The sequence below is a fragment of the Macrobrachium rosenbergii genome, chromosome 12 (genome assembly GCF_040412425.1).
Source record: "Macrobrachium rosenbergii isolate ZJJX-2024 chromosome 12, ASM4041242v1, whole genome shotgun sequence".
Taxonomy (NCBI): Eukaryota; Metazoa; Arthropoda; class Malacostraca; order Decapoda; family Palaemonidae; genus Macrobrachium; species Macrobrachium rosenbergii.
In genome coordinates, this window is record NC_089752.1 from 83,188,465 (window position 1) to 83,210,037 (window position 21,573).

The 21,573-nt window shown below is 35.5% G+C and overlaps 1 protein-coding gene across 1 annotated transcript in view; it reads right to left on the reverse strand.

Moving 5' to 3' along the window:
• Positions 1 to 14,646: 14,646 nt before the first annotated feature.
• The window catches only part of Ice2 (Interacts with the C terminus of ELL 2), a 272,986-nt gene continuing 266,059 nt past the window's right edge, over positions 14,647 to 21,573 (reverse strand). The window contains exon 5 of the mRNA XM_067113127.1: positions 14,647 to 14,985. Coding sequence (XP_066969228.1) covers positions 14,888 to 14,985 — 98 coding nt within the window. The 3' untranslated portion in view covers positions 14,647 to 14,887. The remainder of the gene's footprint in view (positions 14,986 to 21,573) is intronic.

The window sequence follows — 21,573 nt, forward strand, 5'->3', positions numbered from 1 at the left end:
AACCTAAAGGGACCACCGGAGTTAATCCGGAGCAACAGGAAGGTCCCAAAAGGATAGATAAAATTCAGAAAAATAAATAAATAAATAAATATATATATAATATATGTATGCATGCTAGTGAAAGGTCAACTATAAAGGGTGGGTATTTCTGCTTGGAGCCGGGGGAGTCCTGTACTCTAATACGGTGACAGCGGAGGAGGTGTGGTAAGCACCAGCCGACCAAACACCGTACCCACCGGAGTGGAAGGCGACAAGAACGCCCGACTACCTAGTGGAGAAACACAAAGATAGCTAGTCGGCGGAGGGTAGATACTAGGGAACCGTAGGTGTTCTAAATGAATAGAACAAGGGTAAATGTCATGGCGTGTGAATAACAGAAGACAGTCAGGTGGGAAACTCTAACTGGCAACATGAACACAAATTTCCCCCTTGAGATGACGGTCTGGGAGAACGACACTCGGGTTGGGGGGAAAAAAGACGCACTGACGCTATAGGAGAAGGAGGGGGGGAGTGGGACAGGCCATGAGAGGGGGACCCGTAGCAGCGACCAAGGGGTGAGTAAGCACTCCCCGGGCGCCATGAGATCTAGCCTTCTCCCTCTCGATCGGACGAACATGTATGAACAATAATAAGAGAGGAGAGAATGGGGAACCCTCAAAGGGCAAATAAGCAAAGAAAGGTAAAGGGAATGGGGAACAGGAGTGTGGAAGCACCCCCGGTCCCCAATCGAGGTCTCGACCGGGTGTGACCGGGTAAGGTCGGAACCCAGTAGTGAGAGAATAAACCAATCAGTGCAGAGGAAGGGGATATAGGCTATAGCGTAAGGAACAGGGTAAAGCTCTCGGGCCTTGGTAAGTTAACATAGTATATGAAAGCGAACCAAGGGAAGAGAGCAAGGAGACGGGGAGCAAGGAGGTAGGAGGGGTATATATATGAAGATGGAGAATAACCCGAAGGTGTGATTCGGACGAAGGTAGGCTACGTGAGATACCCTCGCTATTCCAGCTTAACCTTACTAGGACTCAATAGTCCAAACGGAAAGGCCGAAACAGGGAGAGGGAGAAGTGCATGCCCAGCACCTCTAACCAAACACCACACGAAGGGAAGCTCCAACCATGAACCCTCCTACACACCTAACCTTCCAATCCAAGGAAGGGAACAGAACGCCACAGCCTAATTCCTAGGCTAACCTAACACAGCCGGCTGGCTGACAGAGGAAGCCCAGGGGGAGAAGGTATCTACCCAACTAGCCTAAAAGTTAACCTATCCTAGGCAAAATAAAATAAATCAATAATTCAAATAATCATACGGACATATGTAGAAGGGAGGACCAAACCCAACACAATATGAGCGCGGAGGGAAAATGTCCGACCTTCCAGATTAAAAACAAAGGATATAATCCGAAAATATCAAAGACATCCGTGCGCTAGGCTAAAAATAAACCCAATAAGCATAACTGTACCATCTTGAATAATATACCTAAACACTGGAGGAAGTGAGGGTCCAAAATACAACACATATAAGAATTGATAAAGAGCGGATAGGCCCGAGCGGGAAAACTCGTAGCCTAAACGACAGGGACCCGAACTTCCCCAGAGAAGGGTAATAAAACAACAATAAAAATGCCCAATTGAATATTGGATAAGCAAAAAGGCACAACAGTAAGAAAATGAAGGGGGAACGAAGCCCCGACATAAAAATCCCGCACCGAGACTGAAGGTCACATGGGGCCAGGAGAAGGTGGACGAGGCGGGCATTATAAATCCCCCTAATTATTAAATTAGAGGGAAATAAGGAGCCTCAACCGCCTAAAATAAAAAACAGAGATGGTACTCAACTTAGGTGAAGAAGAATCCTGGAGGATGCCATTGTTGAACCAAAATTGGGTTACAAAAAGCGCACACACAAACAGAACAATAGCGAACGTGTGCTAAAAATGGAATGTTGGTGGCGCCGGTTTGTTTACAGTCCGCGAGTGGTGCGGGGTTTTGTAACGGCACCTCACTCGGTGGGACTTTTGACACTGGGAATGTTTACAGGCGGAGGCCTGTGATTGTGACAATCTCACCCTTTCTCATACACGACTCCATTTCATGGAGCTCGCACTGGGGGTAGTAACTCCAGCTTAGCTTTTTAGCTTTTCTCTGGTATATGTAGCAATAGCTTTACCTAGAAATAAGTGCTGAAAGGTTATTTCACCGGGTGACACAGGTCGGAAAACCCAGAAATGCTCTCTCTCTCTACACAACATGGTATACATAGATACAGTCCAAAAGGAGTAATGAAAGCTGACAGCAACTTAGCATCCTCATCTAAGGGAATTTAATAATATCCTTTCAACAAGTCTATTTTAGAAACAAACTTGGCTTACCCAATATTATCAAGTAATTGATCAATAAGAGGTAAGGCAATAATTGTCAGCCACATTGATGGAATTCAGTTTCCTATAATCACTACACATCCTAAATGAGCCATCTGGTTTTTTCACTAACACACAAGGAGAACTGTAATGACTTGAACTGGGTTCTGCTAATCCATGCTGCAATAAATATTCTTCTTTTTTCAAAACGTCTTGATGAAAAGGTGATACACGGTAAGCTCTCTGTTTAAAAGGCTTGCCATCTTCTCTGATCTTTATCTCATGCTTTGTCAAGTTGGTACACCTAGGTACATCTGCAAAGATTTCAGGGAAACTTTGAATCATTTCACTTAATTCCTTGCTTTGTTCAACACTCAGATGTTTTAGTTTGTTCTCCAAATTTTCCAATATTGAAGAACTGTTCATCTTGTTTTCAGCTCCCAATTCGTAGCCATCATCGTCCTTTGTAGACGAAGTTTTTTGGGTTATAGACAATGTTTCAGTTCTAGTCTCTGAGAAGTAAGGTTTCAAAAGGTTCACATGTATCTTCCTCTGTCGTTTCCTTCTCCTTGGTGTTTCAATCACATAAGTTCAATCACTTAGTTTCTCTATTATCCTATAAGGACCTTGAAACTTATTGATAAGGGGAAATCTTTTCACTGGTAAGAACACTAGAACTTGCTGTCCAACACTAAAATTTCTTAGCTTAGTCTTAGCATCATAATTCCTTTTCATTTTCTCTTATTTTCAGATTTTCTAAAGAGAACTTTCTAATTTCTCTTAACCTTTTCCTCAAGTTCTTCACATATTCTCCTTGGACTTCCTCTTCATTTTCTTACCAATCTCTGCAATAATCTTCATTTCATTTGGTGAACATCCCATATTTTCTTAGTAAGCATTCCTAACTTCAAATAACATCAAAGGTAAACCAGCATCCCATTCCCTTCCTGATTGATTACAGTACTTTGTTAACATACTCTTCAAAGTCTGGTGGAGCCTTTCCAAGGCTCCTTGAGTCTCTGGATGGTAAGCAGTTGATAACTGTTGTTTCACTCCTAACAAGTTCATCACATCCTGGAATAATTTTAAAGTAAAGTTCGTTCCTCTATCGCTCTGCACAATTTCTGGTATTCCAAACTTAGAGAAAAATTCCACCAACTTCTCAGCAATTACCTTTGCACTTATACTTCTTGCAGGAATCGCCTCAGGATACCTTGTTACTGGCCACATTAATGTCAACAGATACTCATGTCCTTTCTTCGTTTTCGGGAGAGGTCCAACCACATCTATTATCACCTTGCTAAAGGGTTCTCCTCTAACTTCTATGGGTTGTAGGGGGGCTTTCTGGAACCTTTCCAAGGCTCCTTGAGTCTCTGGATGGTAAGCAGTTGATAACTGTTGTTTCACTCTTAACAAGTTCATCACATCCTGGAATAATTTTGAAGTAAAGTTCGTTCCTCTATCGCTCTGCACAATTTCTGGTATTCCAAACTTGGAGAAAAATTCCACCAACTTCTCAGCAATTACCTTTGCACTTATACTTCTTGCAGGAATCGCCTCAGGATACCTTGTTACTGGACACATTAATGTCAACAGATACTCATGTCCTTTCTTCGTTTTCGGAAGAGGTCCAACCACATCTATTATCACCTTGCTAAAGGGTTCTCCTCTAACTTCTATGGGTTGTAGGGGGCTTTCTGAATAGTTTCATTCGGTTTTCCAGCTATCTGGCATGTATGACACTCTCTGCAAAATCTGCTAACATTCTTGTGAAGTCCAAGCCAGAAAAAATATTTCATAATCTTCTCAACAGTCTTCCTGATTCCCATATGTCCAGACTCGTGCGCTACTGCTACCACTTGCTTCTTCAACTGATATGGAATCAAAATTTGATGATATTCCCCCCATCAGAATTTCCTGGAATATCTGCAGATCGATGCTTCCTCATTAGCAATCCTTCCTTTAGGCAACAACAGGTTTGTTGCATCTCTTCTTGATCAACAACTCTGAGGAACAAATCAGCCAACGTTGTATCCTTCTTCTCTAGTTCTATTAGCTTCTCTCTAGTCACTTGACCAACTTCAAGGATTGAACTCTCAATATCTGCCAACTCTGCTACTGTAGCTTCACTACTATCTTCAGGAACACTTTGACTACACTGAGTCTCTTCAGTAACAACAGGACCCTCTTCTGCTGGGGTAATCTCTTCATTACTAACACTAGGGAAACCTTCACTTTCCTGGAACAGCTCTTCTAAGCTCAGAGATCCTTCATTTGATCCTTCTGGTACAAGTAAATCCTCAGTTCCTTCACTTCCATACGTAGTTCTTTTCATACTCCTGGTACTTACACAACTTGGAAACAGGTGGGGGTTTTTCTTCTTTATCTCTACCATAGGACTAATCCTCAACAGTTTGTCTGTCACTATGGGACAAGGAACAAAGGGTACACCACCAACTTCATCACCCAGTAAAACATGCACACCTTCAACAGCTAGTGAGTCCTTTACAGCAAAATCAGTACTCCCTGTCACCAATTTACAGGACAGATGCAAGCGGCATATAGGAGTTACTTCTTCTCCTCCTATACCCTTCAAAATAACTGAGTCTCCAGTGAGATTCTTCTCCAACTGTGGGTGAGCATCACTAACCACCACACTATGGTTACTCCCTGTATCACGTAATATCTTGACTGGTACCTGCACACTCAAGGAGGGAGCTGTCAGCATAACTTCATACATATATGGTTTAAAAGCCTCCGCACTGCTCAGCCACTCACTGCTTGAGGTTACATTTTCACTGGTTGCTAAACACATTGCTTGTCTAGTCTCAGTGTTTAGAGCAGGGAACACTTGCTTCACCACAGGGAACACTTGCTTCACCTGGTTTCCTTTTACCACTTCTCCAACTGGCTTGGTCTACTGTTGCGTCTCACAACAATCTCGACTATAATGTCCTACTCTTCCACACTTGTAGCAGACAACATTAGTCTTCTGTAACTGCCTTGAGAAACTGGAAGGTGAGGGTTTACCATTCGATTGCTGAAGGGTATATCCTAGCTTTGTACTGGCATAGCCACTAGAAGGGTTTCTTACATCAATGTTCTTAAATTTCGATTGAGACCTGTAACCTGAGAGTTGTTGATTCTGGTACTTGACATTATAATTCCTTCTGCTACTTATAATATTATAATCCTCACTCAGTGTAGCAGCTTTGTCAAGTTTCTTAACCTCTCTCTCTCTCTCTCTCTTAAATAAGCTCTTATGTGTTCAGGAATTCCTCTCAGATATTGCTCTAAGACTACTAACTGGTAATGTGGATTGAACTTTGATTAACTCCAACTCCCTTTCATGTTCTTCTTGCTTCCTAGCTCTTTCCCTCTCTTCTTTTGCTCTTTCTCTGTCTTCCTTTTCTCTTTCAGCCTGCATCTGCAGCTTAAAGAACTTTTCTTCTGATTCTAGCACCTTCATTCTACACAAATTTTCTTCTGTTTTTAAATGTCTAAGATCTGCCTCTGCATCACTGTTCTCATTCTCTTGCCCTTGCTTATATGTAAATTCTATCTCAGCTGCATTCAACAATTCATATGCCTTATTTAACTCTCTATCTACTTTACCAGAGTCTATCACTGCTTGAATTGCAAAACATTTGATTTGTGCCTCAATCATACTACTATAGTACATTCACATCAGCCGTGCATTTGGTGCCTAGCGCTGTCCCTTACAACGCTCCTGATTGGTTAGTGGTCAGCCAATCACAGTGCTGGAAAATGGGCAGTGTGCAGTCTCTCTCAAAGCTCCGGAGAGTAAAGATCTCTGCTCCAAGACCTGAGGAACAAGTCTTTCAAAAGTTATAACTTTCATTAAACCTCAGTTTTACCCAAAGAATAATAGTGTTTCCCAATTTCATCACTAAACATGTCAAGCCAATGGTTGAAGGATTATAATGATATATGAATTATTTACTTCAATAAACTTAATGGTAAGATATTTGATAGTGAAATAAACAAGAAATTTTTAAAGATAAAATGTATTCTTTCATTCCTTGCATGGCATCGCAGTGCATTCATCATTTATTGTCTTGTGTCTCATAAAATTTCGTAGCTTAAATGTCATGGATGGCAATGCTACCTAAAAAGTATGGGTAGGGCTATCAATCAATATGAAAATAACAAGCAAGCGACTAAGAATATTAAAATGTGCGGGGATGCACGCAGACTATAGCATATATCCCGGGAAACCAGCCAGCTCTTTACACATTCCTTAGGCCTACTTCTACAGGAATCTCTTGCTTTCACTTGTTGTTATTTGGGGCCATACTTGAATGACACTTATATGTCAGATCTTGCATTCAAGTTCAATAAACGAGCCTAGGATTATGTAATGACTCATCTATGGCCGTCTGAACAGAGGTAACTTCTCTATACAGGTATGACCAGCTGCACTTGACAGTAGGCCTACGGTAGCACCTATCAGGGGCCGCGATACGGAAAACAATTAAAATGAGTAATTATAGACTACAGACATATGTAGATACATAGAAAAGTATGGTATGTGTATGTAACTTTTTTTGTAGGGGAGCGAGGAGGCTCACAATATTAGAAGTGTAGCTGATTGCAGATGGCTATAGACGAGTCATTACATGATCCTAGGCTTGTTTATTGAACTTGAATGCAAGATCTGACATACAAGCGTCGTTCAAGTGTGGCCCCAAGTAACAACAAGTTTAAAGCAAGAGATTCCTGCAGGAGTAGGCCTAAGGAATGTGTAAAGAGCTGGCTGGTTGCCCGGATATATGTTATAGTCATGCGTGCATCCCGCACATTTTAATATTTTTAATCGCTTGCTTGTTATTTTCATATTGATTGATAGCCCTACCCATACTTTTTAGGCAGCATTGCCATCCATGACATTTAAGCTACGAAATTTTATGAGACAAGACGATAAATGATGAATGCACTGCGATGCCATGTAAGGAATGAAAGAATACATTTTATCATTAAAAATTTCTTGTTTAATTTCACTATCAAATATCTTACCATTAAGTTTATTGAAGTAAATAATTCATATATCTATAATCCTTCAGCCATTGGCTTGACATGTTTAGTGATGAAATTGGGAAACACTACTATTCTTTGGGTAAAACTGAGGTGTAATGAAAGTTATAACTTTTGAAAGACGTTCTTCAGGTGTCGGAGCGGAGACGTTCACTGTCTGGAGTTTTGAGAGAGACTGCAGGCTGGCCATTTTCCAGTGCTGTGATTGGCTGACCACTAGCCAATCAGGAGCGTCGTAAGGGACGGCACTAGGCACCAAATGCATGGCTGATGTGAATGTACTATAGTCACATTACCCCCACATGCCACTGCTAAGACAGTCCACTGTGCCTAAGTCAGGTTAGACTCAGATAACTCTTGGTTGGATGGAGCTGCTAAAAACTTCTGAACTTCGAACAGAGCCATTTCCTCTAATTTACTCAACTAAATATTTTACAATACAATTCAAAATAAGTATGTGGTCACTCTCCTATCAAAATATATCCCTAACACCACCCATATAACCATAAATCATAGTTATATTTTGTTTTCTTCTCCCAGCTCTGGACACCAAATAATACTGTCATGAAGTGTATCAAGTACCTGGTTATTAAACAAATATTCAAAAAATCCAAAAATTTACCTCACTTCAACCAGATACCTGAACCCTCATAACAATAACATTACAACTGAACACTCCAAAGGTAACAGTGATCCCTTAAAACTTACTTATCACTTGAGAAATCAAATTAAGTTTATCAAGTTATATGTGAGATATTGAGATATACTAGATAAAAAAAAGTGCATCACTCCATCACAAAACTGTAATTGTTTCCCTGGTCATAATTCACTTCAAAAAACTTCTGAAGGAGAACAAAACATGTTTATCACTTACCTCATACACAAATAACCCTATTCACTGGTGGTTAAAAATGAAACACTGTGCTTTTAAAACTTTAAATATAAAAATCTATTTCTAACTTCAAAAGTTATAATAAGAATTCACAATCTGATAAAATTTAATATTACTTGAAAACAACACAATACTTAATTAACCCTTAAACGCCGAGCCTCTATTTACAAAAACGTCTCCTGTATGCCGGCGGCGTTCGGTGAGTTAGCGCTGAAGCGGAAAAAAAGTTTTTTTCAAAATATCACAGCACGCTTAGTTTTTAAGATTAAGAGTTCATTTTTGGCTCATTTGTTTTGTCATTGCCTGAAGTTTAGTATGCAACCATCAGAAATGGAAAAAAATATCATTATCATATATAAATATTGAAATATATGACAGGGCAAAAAAAATTTTCATATATAATTTTATACAAATCGAGCTGTGAGCAAAACAGTTGAAGCTAACGGGTTATTTTGTTTTTCTTTGTATTGTACACTAAATTGCAATGATTTTGGTATATAACAAATTGTAAAACGATCAAAGCAACACAGAGAAAATATTATCACAAAATGATGCATGAATTAAGTAACGCTCGGACGTAAAAAATGTTTTTTCAAAAATTCACCATAAATCGAAATATTGTGCTAGAGACTTCCCGTTTGTTGAAAAATGAAGCTAATTGATTGAATATTACTAGATTGTAAGTGTTTTAGCTTACAATTAAAGTTTTTGACCATTTCGGTCGAGTTAAAGTTGACCGAAAGTCGAATTTTTTCTATTTATTGTGATTTATATGAAAATATTTCAAAACTGATAAAAGCTACAACCATGAGTTATTTTCTGTTGTATTGTACATGAAATTGCGCACATTTTCATATATAAAACTTTATGTAACGACTAATATAAAACTGTGCAAATATTACGACAACGTGACGAAAGAATTTCTGAGATGTTTGGCCGAGTTACCGCGCAGACATAAGGAAAATGTTTTTTTAAAAAATTCACCATAAATCGAAATATTGTGCTAGACTTTTCCAATTTATTGCAAAATGAAGGTAAACGATTGAATATTACTAGAAAGTAAGAGTTTTAGCTTACAATTGCGTTTTTTTACCATTTCGGTCGAGTTAAAGTTGACCGAAGGTTGGAATTTTGGCAGTTATCGTGATTTATGTGAAAATATTTCAAAACTGATAAAAGCTACAACCATGAACTATTTTCTGTTGTATTCTACATGAAATTGCGCACATTTTCATATATAAAAGTTTATGTAACGACTAATGTAAAACGATGCAAACATTACGACGTGATTTGAAAGAATTTCTGAGATGTTGGCCGAGTTACCGCGCGCAGACGTAACGAAAAAGTTTTTTTTTCAGAAATTCACCATAAATCGAAATATTGTGCTAGAGACTTCCAGTTTGTTGCAAAATGAAGGTACATGATTGAATATTACTAGAATGTAAGAGTTTTAGCTTATAATTGCGTTTTTACCATTTCGGTCGAGTTAAAGTTGACCGAAGGTTGAAATTTTGGCAGTTATCGTGATTTATATGAAAATATTTCAAAACTGATAAAAGCTACAACCATGGGTTATTTTCTGTTGTATTCTACATGAAATTGCACACATTTCCATATATAAAACTTTATGTAACGACTAATATAAAATGGTGCAAACATTACTACAATGTGACGAAAGAATGGCGCGGACGTAAGGAAAAAGTTTTTTTCAAAAATTCACCATAAATCGAAATATTGTGCTAGAGACTTCCAATTTGTTGCAAAATGAAGGTAAATGATTGAATATTACTAGAATGTAAGAGTTTTAGCTTACAATTGCGTTTTTTGACCATTTCGGTCAAGTCAAAGTTGACCGAAGGTTGAAATTTTGGCAGTTATCGTGGTTTATATGAAAATATTTCCAAACTGATAAAAGCTACAACCATGGGTTATATTTGGCTGTATTTTACATGAAATTGCGCACATTTTCATATATAAAACTTTATGTAACGGCTAATATAGAACAGTGCAAAAATTACGACAAAATGACGAAAGAATTTCTGAAATTTTCGGCCGAAGTTACTTGCGGCGTAAGAAAAAGTTTTTTTAAATTCACCATAAATCGAAATATTGTTCTAGAGACTTCCAATTTGTTGCAAAATGAAGGTACATGATTGAATATTACTAGAATGTAAGAGTTTTAGCTTACAATTGCGTTTTTCGACCATTTCGGTCGAGTCAAAGTTGACCGAAGGTTGAAATTTTTTATAGTCGACGTACGGTACGTCCACTTGGCACCCAACAGACAATTTTAGTCGACGTATGATGCGTCCAGTAGGCGTTTAAGGGTTAATTCTTAAACAAGATTAATTCACAAAACTTTCACTTATCAAGAAATTATGTTACTAAGCAAAATTCAAACTATTAAGACTTATTCCAGATTTGAAAAAGAAATCTTAACAAATGAAAATCAAATCAAGTATGCAATGTTAAAGTATCACCACATATAAAGTGCTAACTAAATAAATGTTAAATCACTAACACAAAAGTTTGGGTAAAACTATGAAATTGTAAACGCAAGAAAACACACACACAAAAAAAAAGTAAAAACAAGAACATACAATAAGCGCACAAGAGGTTTATCAACAATAATTTCACTAAGGCAAAATCTCTTTAAAGTATCTACCTTTTTGCCATGGTAAAAAATAAGTAAAAAACCACTTTACCTTATACAAGTTTCCAAACACTTTTACACAACTCCTTTTCGCTGCAGCAATATACACTTTTATCTAAGGCCTGTTACACTGCTAACTCTCTTTCCTTATGTCAGATGCTACCAAGGGAGCATTAAATATTATTAACAGTTTCCAAAAACTTATATGTTTGGGAGAGTGACCACAAATCTTACTCTCTTCTGAATGAAGAGGGGATAAGAGAGAGACCAACCTCTATAGAGTCTCAGTCTGTACTGATCAGTTTTACCAAAATTCTTCTATGAGATTAAACCTGGGTTGGCAGTTAGGCATTTTTAGAAAGGGGTCACCCAGGAAATATTCCCTGGGAAAGAAAGGAATAAACACAGTTTCTTCCCCTGAAGAGGGAAAAAAGATAAGGAAATTATTCTATGGCTCAGAGAGCTATATAGGCCTGTCCTCTTATCTGCTTGATTGACAAGGGTTTCCTGCAAGCACACTTGTACAAACACAGAGGCAAACCAGCTTATCTCAACCTGTCATCCCACATATCTCTTAAATGACAGTTTAAGTGCTTCCTTCCGAAATGGAGGGGAATTACTCTGGTTGAACACCTGAGTTCACAAGAGCCAGCTGTGCAAAAATTATCCTAACAGCAAAATGTATTTCAGTCCTAAAATCACACAGTCAAAGCAATCCTTGTAAGATCTGACACTTAGCATCTCCAACAAACACTATTATCATAGTTATTACAGTCAAAACATGACAAATACAAGAGAAAATATGTAAAAAGTACAGAAAACATATTAATTTTACAGAAAACACACTTATCATAAGACATTAATATATATATATATATATATATATATATATATATATATATATATATATATATATATATATATATATATATATATATATATATATATATAGGTTAAATATGTGTATATATATACATATATATTATATAATTACATATATGTATATTATATACATGTATATTATAATATATATATATATATATATATATATATATATATATATATATATATATATATATATATATATATATATATATATATATTATATAATTACATATATATATATATATATATATATATATATATATATATATATATATATATATATATATATATATATATATATATATATATATATATATATATATATATTATATCTCATAAATGGAGTCCATAAAAAGACCCAAAAGGCAGAAAGTTATAGCTATATTTCTGAGACACTGTCTGTCTGTCTCCCTCAACAGGCCTGTTGAGGGAGACAGACAGACAGTTTCTCTGAAATATAGCTGTAACTTTCTACCCTTTTGGTGTTATTATGGGCTCCTTTTATTAGAAGCATTTCTGTTTTAACAGAAAATATTTTAGTATATATTTGGAAGTGGTAACTTTTAAAGGAAAATTGTACGAAGTCCGATTTATGTAATGACAGGTAGTAGACCTGATTTGTTACATGTAGTAAGAAAATTGGCGCAGTTCAAGCCCAAACCTGCCAAAGCATATTTGAATAAAGCAAAGAATGTTCTGAAACACTTGCACGGTCCTATTCACCACTGTTCGACCTTCACTAAGTTTGACACACCACTGAATCTCACTGGGTTTTGTGACCGAATGGGGATCTTCCGAAGATCGCAAAAGCATCACTGGCTATTTATAAATAACTCTGGTCCACTAATATCAGAAAAGTGGGAAGCAACAGACAGTTGCACTCTCACCTTATGAGGCCAAATACATGGCCACAATGATTGCTATTCAAGGAGGAAAATTTTGAGGTCAGCTATTATTTTACATGCCCGGAGATTATGAAATTGTACAATTAGGAGCAGACAATCAAGGTGTCCTATTATTGGCTAAGAATCCTGTCAATCATCAAAAATCTAAGCATATTGACATGAGATCTGTGAGGATGTACTACAAAGATTTTGTAAATCTATGTTCATAGTGCTTCTAATCCTGCTGATATATTTACTAAACCTGCTAACCATAAGAAGCTGTTATTGTTAGTTATAACAAAGGTTAAGTTAAAATTTGCTGTATAAATAAAATTGTGAACCCCATTCAATTAAGAGGGGGTGCTGGATAAAATTAAATATGCTTCACTCTTTCTTGCAGATATTTGCATTCATTATTGATGATTATATTAATGTTTGTAAAGTTGTATGTGCATACTCTTTGAATGGTATAATATTGCTTTCTGTCCATATATTTTCACTTACTGATGAATTTTGTTAACTTACTTCTTTGAGAGGAATGAACTAAGTTTACCCTACTGTCATGTTGTTTGAATGTTTCTAACTGTTGATAATTCAAGGTGCATATCTCATGAACTACGCCCACAGCTTCTCCACTGGATACTAGGAGGATTTCCTGGAGAAGAGTGAAATTAAGCACCTTACTCCTTTCAGTCCTTTACCAAACAGTTTGCCTGACTGAGCAAAAGAAATGTCATGCAGTTTATGGGTGCTTAGTAGGAAAACAATATATTAATTTACAGGGACTGCAACTGAAATTATTATTAATATTAACTTCAGAGGTACTGCTGAGGCTGAAAAGCAACAATGCAAAAATATAGCTCTTTGAGTAGATGTACTCTTCATACAAGAAGTAGACAGTATAAGAAAGTGAGTTCATTAGAGATTACGGTCATGGCAAATTATAAACTGAATTGAATATAGAATTTAGGCCAAAGGCCAAGCACTGGGACCTATGAGGTCATTCAGCACTGAAACGGAAATTGACAGTAAAAGATTTGAAAGGTGTAACAGAAGAAAAACCTCGCAGTAGCACTATGAATCAATTGTTAGGAGGGGGTGGAAAGTAAGATGAAAGAAAGAGAATATGAAAGGAGGTGCAGTAAAAGAAAAGAAAAGGGTTGCAGCTAGGGGCCAAAGGCGCACTGCAAAGAACCTCAAGTAATGCTTACAGTGCACCGTACGAGGTGCACTAATGGCACTACCCCCCTACAGGTATGGCAAATTATGGATAGAAGGCCAAATCATCATAGTTTTTGGGGTAATAATTGTCAGATGCAGCTCCAAGATTTGGGGTGCCTGGTGTGGAAGCATCATACTAATCAGATGACACCAAGACATGGAGGTACATTTGACCACCTCGTTGTTCAATACGTGATTTCATGTATTATATACATGCCATCAAAGGAAAAGCTATCGAATGTTTCATAACCTCAAGGTAACGACAGCTTTGTTGAAACCCAGAGAGAGTAATAAAGTTCATAATGGAAATGATTCTTTTTCAAAACGAGAATGAGAGGTAGAAAGTGTGCCCCAGATACGGTCTACCAGAAATATTAAAACCCAATACCAGTTAAATTTTTAATGTTAACATTTTAGTATTCCATAAATCTGCTTACATGTACAAGCTATACTGAAAGTATAATATTTTCTTTTGTATTTGAAACGACATATTTATTAACTTATAAAAGCAAAGGAATGTTGAATTACATTCATATTAGAATATTTATTTAGAGGACACGACTGATATTAAAGGTATTAAATCTTCTTAAAATGAATCTAATACCAGCTATTCAGTTGTTTTCCATACATAAAACTGTCCAAGTTTGTTTCAATTATGATTTCTGGCATCTCCGGATCCTAATAAAACTCTAAAAAGGACGCTTATTTAAGTATATTGCAACCTAGAAACTATTACAAATATGAAAGCATCAGTACATTAAATGCTAACAAAATACTTCATTTTCTAATAAGTGACAAGCTTCAGGCCCTTTATTCTGCATCATTTGCTTCAATTTCTTCAAGCCTCTTCTTGTGCTGTGAAGCTTCAGTCCCTTTATTCTGCATCATTTGCTTCAATTTCTTCAAGGCTCTTCTCGTGCTGAGAAGCTTCAGTTCCTTTATTCTGCTTCATTTGCTTCAATTTCTTCAAGCCTCTTCTTGTGCTGAGCTTTTTCTTTTATCTTCTTCTTCTCACTTTTTGTCAACTTTTTTGAAGCTGCAAATAAAGAAAAAACATTTATTAAGGCCAAACTTATCGTAACTATCAAAGAAAAATAATTCTAATGACACATTCACAAAATTAGACTCTCAACCCATAAGTCGTTTAATATTACCAAAATCATTTAAGCTTCTGATAGGTACACATATTAACTGCCTGTCAAAACCGAGATCTGAGGCTGTGAATCACTAATCATACAAGAGTGAAGCAGTATTCAGATGGCAGTAAAGCCTCTGCCATTCTAAGGTACAGCTATCATTTCTTAACTGTATGTGCAGAACTCAAAAGGTGTTAATTCAACCAATATGTAGGGCTGGGGAAAGACAAGTAAATACTTTTAAAATAAAAAAAAAGAACTTGAAAGGATGTTCATGTGAAAGTCAAAATCACGAAGTTCAATGACTTTAGTTTGTGGGGTAAATTTTGCTCTTGTTAGTGCAGAGGACACTGTGGCAACTATGAAATTGGTAGAGGTACAGTGACATTAATGTGGAGATCATAATATAGTAAAGGGAAATATTTAATCAATGAACGAAGAGGTGATAAAGACACACATGACGAAAGCTGACTAGAGAGGTGCACTAGTAAGTGAAAATCAGAAAAAAAGTAGAAAAACTAAAAAATCTTTTGAATGATAAAAATACATTAAAAGAAATTTGAACAAAAACAACTAAAGAACTAATAAGAGGAAGTGAAAACTTTACCATATTTGTATGGAGAGAAAAATTAATATAAAAAATTCCCTGCTGGGCTAATTGTTAGCACGACTGGTTGTGATTCAAACAGTTTAGCAAAATACCTTGTTGATATTATTGACACATGGGTTAGTAGCATTTCTGACATCAATATAAAGAACAATACATCTTACGTATAATATGAACAGAAAAAAAGTGATTCTGGGCATGTGAGCTTTGATGTAGTATTACTCGTAAAAGAACCTACTGCTAATTTGTTAAAAGTTTCACCTTACAACTTTGAGAGCACACAACTCGATATACCATTTAATAAGAATATCATAACAGAACTCACTAAGAGTAAAGGTGTAAATTTGAATTCAACATGAAATGGTACTCTAAAATCTGGGTACAACCATGGGAAATCCTCTATCTCCAAAGTTTTTTAATTTGTGCGTGTAAAATTAGCCAAAACCAATCCTAACATTGTAATGTGGCTTGGGTATGTTAACGAACAAATTCAAATTTGCCACAGAAACAAAAATATGTATATATTTTCTTTGGATAATTATATGAACTGATGCGTTGATCAAATTCACTATGGAAATGGAAAGTTACTGTAGCCTACCTATTTTCAATAGCTTCCACTTAGGGCATTGGTTTAAATTCTGAATACACAGATAACAACATTCCTGCCTGTGAATACTCTTATTCTGGCAATAACAATACAGTCAAGAAATCAGATTTCACATCCATATTTTGAGGATATTTTATCATGTATAAGCCTTGATTATATTAATGATGAGACATGTAATTATGAACACAAGATTCATATACATATGAAAATGTGTTCAGAGTGGCAAAAATGACTTTCTATTACAGAGTAACATCAAAAGCTTCATATAAAACTTCTGCTTATAATAACATACAGTACTGTAATAATTGTAAACAGGCATTTCAGAACAACAAAACAATGAGGAAAGCAGTTACAAAGAACTCTGCCTAAAATAAGAGATGTGCATGTCTACTTCCCATAAAGTCCACTGAACATTTTTATTTTGGTCAGTCTGGAAAATTCTTGGAAGAAGAATATGATAGGTTAAGACTCGTACAAGATTTACACATGATAACGGTGCAATGTCCCTTAACCCTTAAGGGACAGCATAATTTATCAATGTGCAGCACCCCAGACCGGGGAAACTTTGAGGTTGGCAAAATAAAAAAAAAATCACATCAATGGAAAGAATATGACACGTACATTCACACTATATAAATAAAAAAATTCTAAAAAATTTTCCCTACCTTCCACGAGAAGTTGAAAATGACTATTTGCAACCCCTTGTGGGGCCTCATTTACAAGACAATCGTAGATTTTACCAACTTATATATGTTTTTTCTAATAAATAAGTTTTTTGGATTTTGTGAAATTATTATTACTCCTCACACAATATCAAAACAGATAAGAAATAAAAGCAGTAACAAATTTTTTGCATATTTGTTGTAAAATATTCACGTAAGTTTACGAGAAGGAAGATTCAGTAACTTTTTTTTTTTTATTTTTACATGCTTTTTCTAATATTTCTTTGCAATTTTCTTTGTAAAATTACATTTACAACCGACATACTATCGTAAAAGACAAAAACAAAAACAACAGCAACCCCTTCATATATTTACAAGCAAATTTACACAAAGACTCGTGTGAGAGAGAGAGATGCGGTACCTTCACCCTTGAAGTCACAAGCATTACTGATACAGGCCGAACTTTCTCGTCTGTATAAAAGTTGCCATTAGTGAATTTATAGCATATAGAAGTATTGGCACCTTGGTTTCAAATCATTATTACCATAACAGTGGTGCGTAATTCTGCTTCACACTGAAGAGCAATCTGTCCACCTCCCCAAACCTGTTTTACTTCACACTGAAGCTCAATCCGTCCACTAAGGGTTAATGTACATGTGTGTGTGTGTGTGTGTGTGTGTGTGTGTGTGTGTGTGTGTGTGTGTATGTATGTATGTATGTATGTATGTATGTATGTATGTGTGTGTGTATATATATATATATATATATATATATATATATATATATATATATTATTTACACATATACATACTGTATATACATATACATATACATACAAATAAAGATAAAATCCACAAAGGAAACGTAAACACTGGAGTGCTGCGAGGCCTTTCAAAACTATGTCCTTTACTTAGTGTCGAAAGGCCTCGCAGCACCAGTGTTTCCAGTGTTTCATTTTTGTGGATTTTATCTTTTATATTTTCATCACGATTTTATCGTGATTTTATATATTTTCATCATACATTCCATATTTTATATATGATTCATATTATACATACATATATACATACATACATACATACATACATACATATATATATATATATATATATATATATATATATATATATATATATATATATATATATATATATATATATATATATATATATATATATATATATATATATATATATATATATATATATATATATATATATATACACACACACATACTTGTATATATACAGTATAATATGTATTACAATGATGTCTTAAGATATGTATGTTTTCTGTAAAATTAATGTTTTTAATTTTGATATATTTTCTCTTGTATTTGCCATGTGTTGAGATATCAGGACTCAGGTCTAAAAGGGCTAGTGACTGGTGATTAGATATATTTTCCTGTTAGGCTCTTGTGTTCACAACTGAATGTCTGTTCAGGTGTCAAATGGGTGACCACAGGAAATCCTTTATGCGAGAGAGACCCTAAAACATTTAAGCTGCCAAATAAAGGAAGATGAGATGACAAGTTTGATAACAGTGGCTAGTCTAAAAGTTTGTTGTTTGCACATGTGTTAAGACAGGAAATTCTCTATTAGCTAAAGAGATGTGGGATGACAAGTCAGACAAGCTGCCTGATCCAGAAGCCTTTTCTGTTTGGACAAGTGTGCAGACAGGAAATCCCTGTCAATTACACAGATAAGAGGACAGGCCTATATAGCTCTTTGGAGCCAGGGAAAAAATTATCTCGTTTATTTTCCCTTCTCCCGAGGAAGAAACTCTGTTTATTCCTGTTTTCTCCCAGAGTGACCCATTTCCAAAAATGCCTAACTGGCAACACAGGTTTATTATCATAGTAGAGTTTTGAGAAGCTGATCAGTTCAGACAGAGCTTTGGTAGTTAGGTTGGTCTCTCTCTCTCTCTCTCATCCCCTCTTCCTTCAGAAGAGAGTAAAATTTGTGGGCACACTCTAGACATATAATTTAAGCTGTGAGTTTTTGGAAATTGTTAGTATAACGGCGCCGTATAAAAATAGTGTTTTGAGCTGCAGCAAGAGCTTTGTAAAAGTGTTCAGAAACTTGTATAAGTTTACGTAAAGTGGTTTTTACTTATTTTTACCATGGTAAAATAAGTGTCAGATTTTGACTTAGTGAAATTACTGTTCATAAATCTTTTGTGCATTTTTTACATGTATACGTTTTTGCATTTTTTTGTGTTCTTGATTTTGCATTTTTTGTGTTCTTGTGTTTGCAATTTCATAGTGTTACCCAAACTTTTGTGTTGGGGATTTAACATTTATTTACTTAACATTTTACATATGTTGATACTTTAACATTGCATATTTGGTTTGATTTACAATTGTTAAGATTTCTTTTTCAATTCTTGAGTAAATCTTATGAGTTTAAGTTTTGCTTAGTTAACGTAATTTCTTGATAAATTAAAGTTTTGTGAATTAATCTTATTTAAGAATTAATTAAGTAATGTGTTGTTTTCAAGTAATGGTAAATTTTTCAGATTGTGAATTCTAATTATAACTTTTGAAGTTTGAAATAATTTTTTGTATTTAAAGTTTTAAAAACACAGTGTTTCATTTTTGACCACCAGTGAATAGGGTTATTTGTGTATGTTTTGTTCTACTCCCATAAATGGAAGTGAATGAAGACCAGGGAAACAATTATAGTTGTTTGATGGAGTGATGCCCTTTTTAATCTAGTATATCTCAATACCTCACATATAACTTGATAAACTTAATTTGATTTTTCAAGTGATAAGCAAGTTTTAAGGGATCACTGTTACCCTTAAGAGTGTTCAGTTGTTGTAATTTTCTTGTTATGAGGGTTCAGGTATCTGGCTGGAGTGAGGTAAATTTTTGGATTTTGTAACTAGTTGTGTGATAACCAGGTACTTGGTCACTTCTTGACAATATATATATATATATATATATATATATATATATATATATATATATATATATATATATATATATATATATATATATATATATATATATGACTTTTTATCACATCACCGTGATTCATATACAATCAGCAAGCTACAAACGTCGTCCTTTAATATCCATTCGCTCTACCTCGGAAATAATATATTTTCATATATGTTACCGAAGGGGAATTTTTTAGTTGATAATAAGTTTGTCGTCCTATGGGCTCGAACCAGCGACGGACAAGAACTCAGGACTACAGTGGACGCTTAACCCACACGGCTAGCAAGTGAGGTATAAGTGGATATCGGCTCCCATATACAAATCTCCCGTCGAACTCAGGTGTTTGTATTTAGAGACGATATCCCCCCACCTCTGCCATGTTAACCGTGTAGTGCGTTTGTCGCACGCAGCCATATTATGACTTTTTATCACATCACCGTGATTCATATACAATCAGTAAGCTACAAACATCCTCTAATATCCAATTCGCTCTACCTCGGAAATAATATATTTTCATATATGTTACAGAAGGGGAATTTTTTAGTTGATAATAAGTTCGTCGTCCCGTGGGCTCGAACCAGCGACGGACAAGAACTCAGGACTACAGTGGACGCTTAACCCACACGGCTAGCAAGTGAGGTATATGTATATACAGTATATGTGTATATATATATATATATATATATATATATATATATATATATATATATATATATATATAATTTATATATAATATAATTTATATATATATATATATATATATATATATATATATATATATATATATATATACATATACATATATACATACTTTAATTTCTCACACTATGTACTTTCTAAAAGTGAAAAATTTCTCCTCATTCAGGTTAGACTTCTGCTTGCCTAATTAAAAGGTTCGATCTATGTAAAGATATCTCACGCCTACATAATGAACTAATAGTAATTTCTCATAATACTTTTCCCAAATTAAAAACCAACTGCACTTCCTTTTTCAAGAAAGAGGATTATGAATGACCTAAGTGACTACGTAGATAACATGAACACTATACTCTGGGATCCCACCAAATTCTCTAAAACTGGACAACCCAACTATCAAGAAATTTACCAGATAAAAGACAGGATTATTAGGTTTTTATGCCGAAGGTATAATTAATGGGAAAATTTCTGATGATTTTTTTTCCAGTGAATCCTCATTTGGTATCCTGTACGATCTGCCTAAGATCCACAAGCAAGGAGGTCCCCTCCGAGCTATCCTAGCCTCCTACAATACTCCCAAATACAAGCTTGCTAAGTTCTGGTACCTTTATTGGAGCCGTTGACCCTGAATGAATATGCCCTAAGAGACTCCAAAGATCTTAAAACGAAGGTACTGTCACAAGATTCGAACTTGTATATGGTTAGCTTAGATGTAGAGTCCCTCTTAACTCTGATTTTATATATTGTAATTTTAATTATGAATCCTTTAAAACACTTTTAGACCCCACCTTTGCCAATATTTCCAGGGAGCACATAATGGAGGAGTTCCTCTTGTCCTTCTGTCCCTTATCTTATGCCAAGTACACCGACGACACATTCGTTCTGCTCAGAACTGAATCCGATGCCAACAGATTTTTAAACAGCCAACAACTTCCATAATAATATTAATTTTACTACAAGATGTTAAGTTGG